General features: G+C 35.7%; 1 protein-coding gene across 1 annotated transcript in view; it reads left to right on the top strand.

The window, feature by feature from the left end:
* LOC119594648 overlaps positions 1–387 on the top strand; it is a gene marked incomplete in the record, with an annotated part of 85,920 nt that overhangs the window by 73,657 nt on the left and 11,876 nt on the right. The window contains 1 exon segment of the mRNA XM_037943697.1: positions 250–380. Coding sequence (XP_037799625.1) covers positions 250–380 — 131 coding nt within the window.

Genomic DNA, 387 nt, shown 5'->3' with positions numbered 1-387 from the left:
CCACTTTTGCCTGTGAAAACAGAAGTGCTGGCTCCAAATTACATGGTATGCTACAATCATGGCAAAAGGATTTTAAGATTTAACGTGGTATTCTCTTGGTTTGGCATGATTTCATTTACTCGGTTTGTCTTCTAATTTCAACTTAATTACTTAAACTGTTATATTGCATTTTTATGCAGTGTCAGGACTCTTTATAAAATAGAAATATCTTAATTCCTTTCATAATATTTTGATGTTTTCTTCTCTCAGGAATACCAAACTTTTACAAGGAAGCTGAAGTGGAGATGAACTCTGATAGAATATGCAGAGCTACTCATGCTGATCCAGTAGCCAGAGCATCTTGCTGGTTCTTGTCTCTCTTGATGGCCTCATTACTTCAGGTGAATA

Source organism: Penaeus monodon, chromosome 34, assembly GCF_015228065.2.
Source record: "Penaeus monodon isolate SGIC_2016 chromosome 34, NSTDA_Pmon_1, whole genome shotgun sequence".
NCBI classification, from domain to species: Eukaryota; Metazoa; Arthropoda; class Malacostraca; order Decapoda; family Penaeidae; genus Penaeus; species Penaeus monodon.
This window is presented reverse-complemented; position numbering and strand designations above follow the sequence as displayed.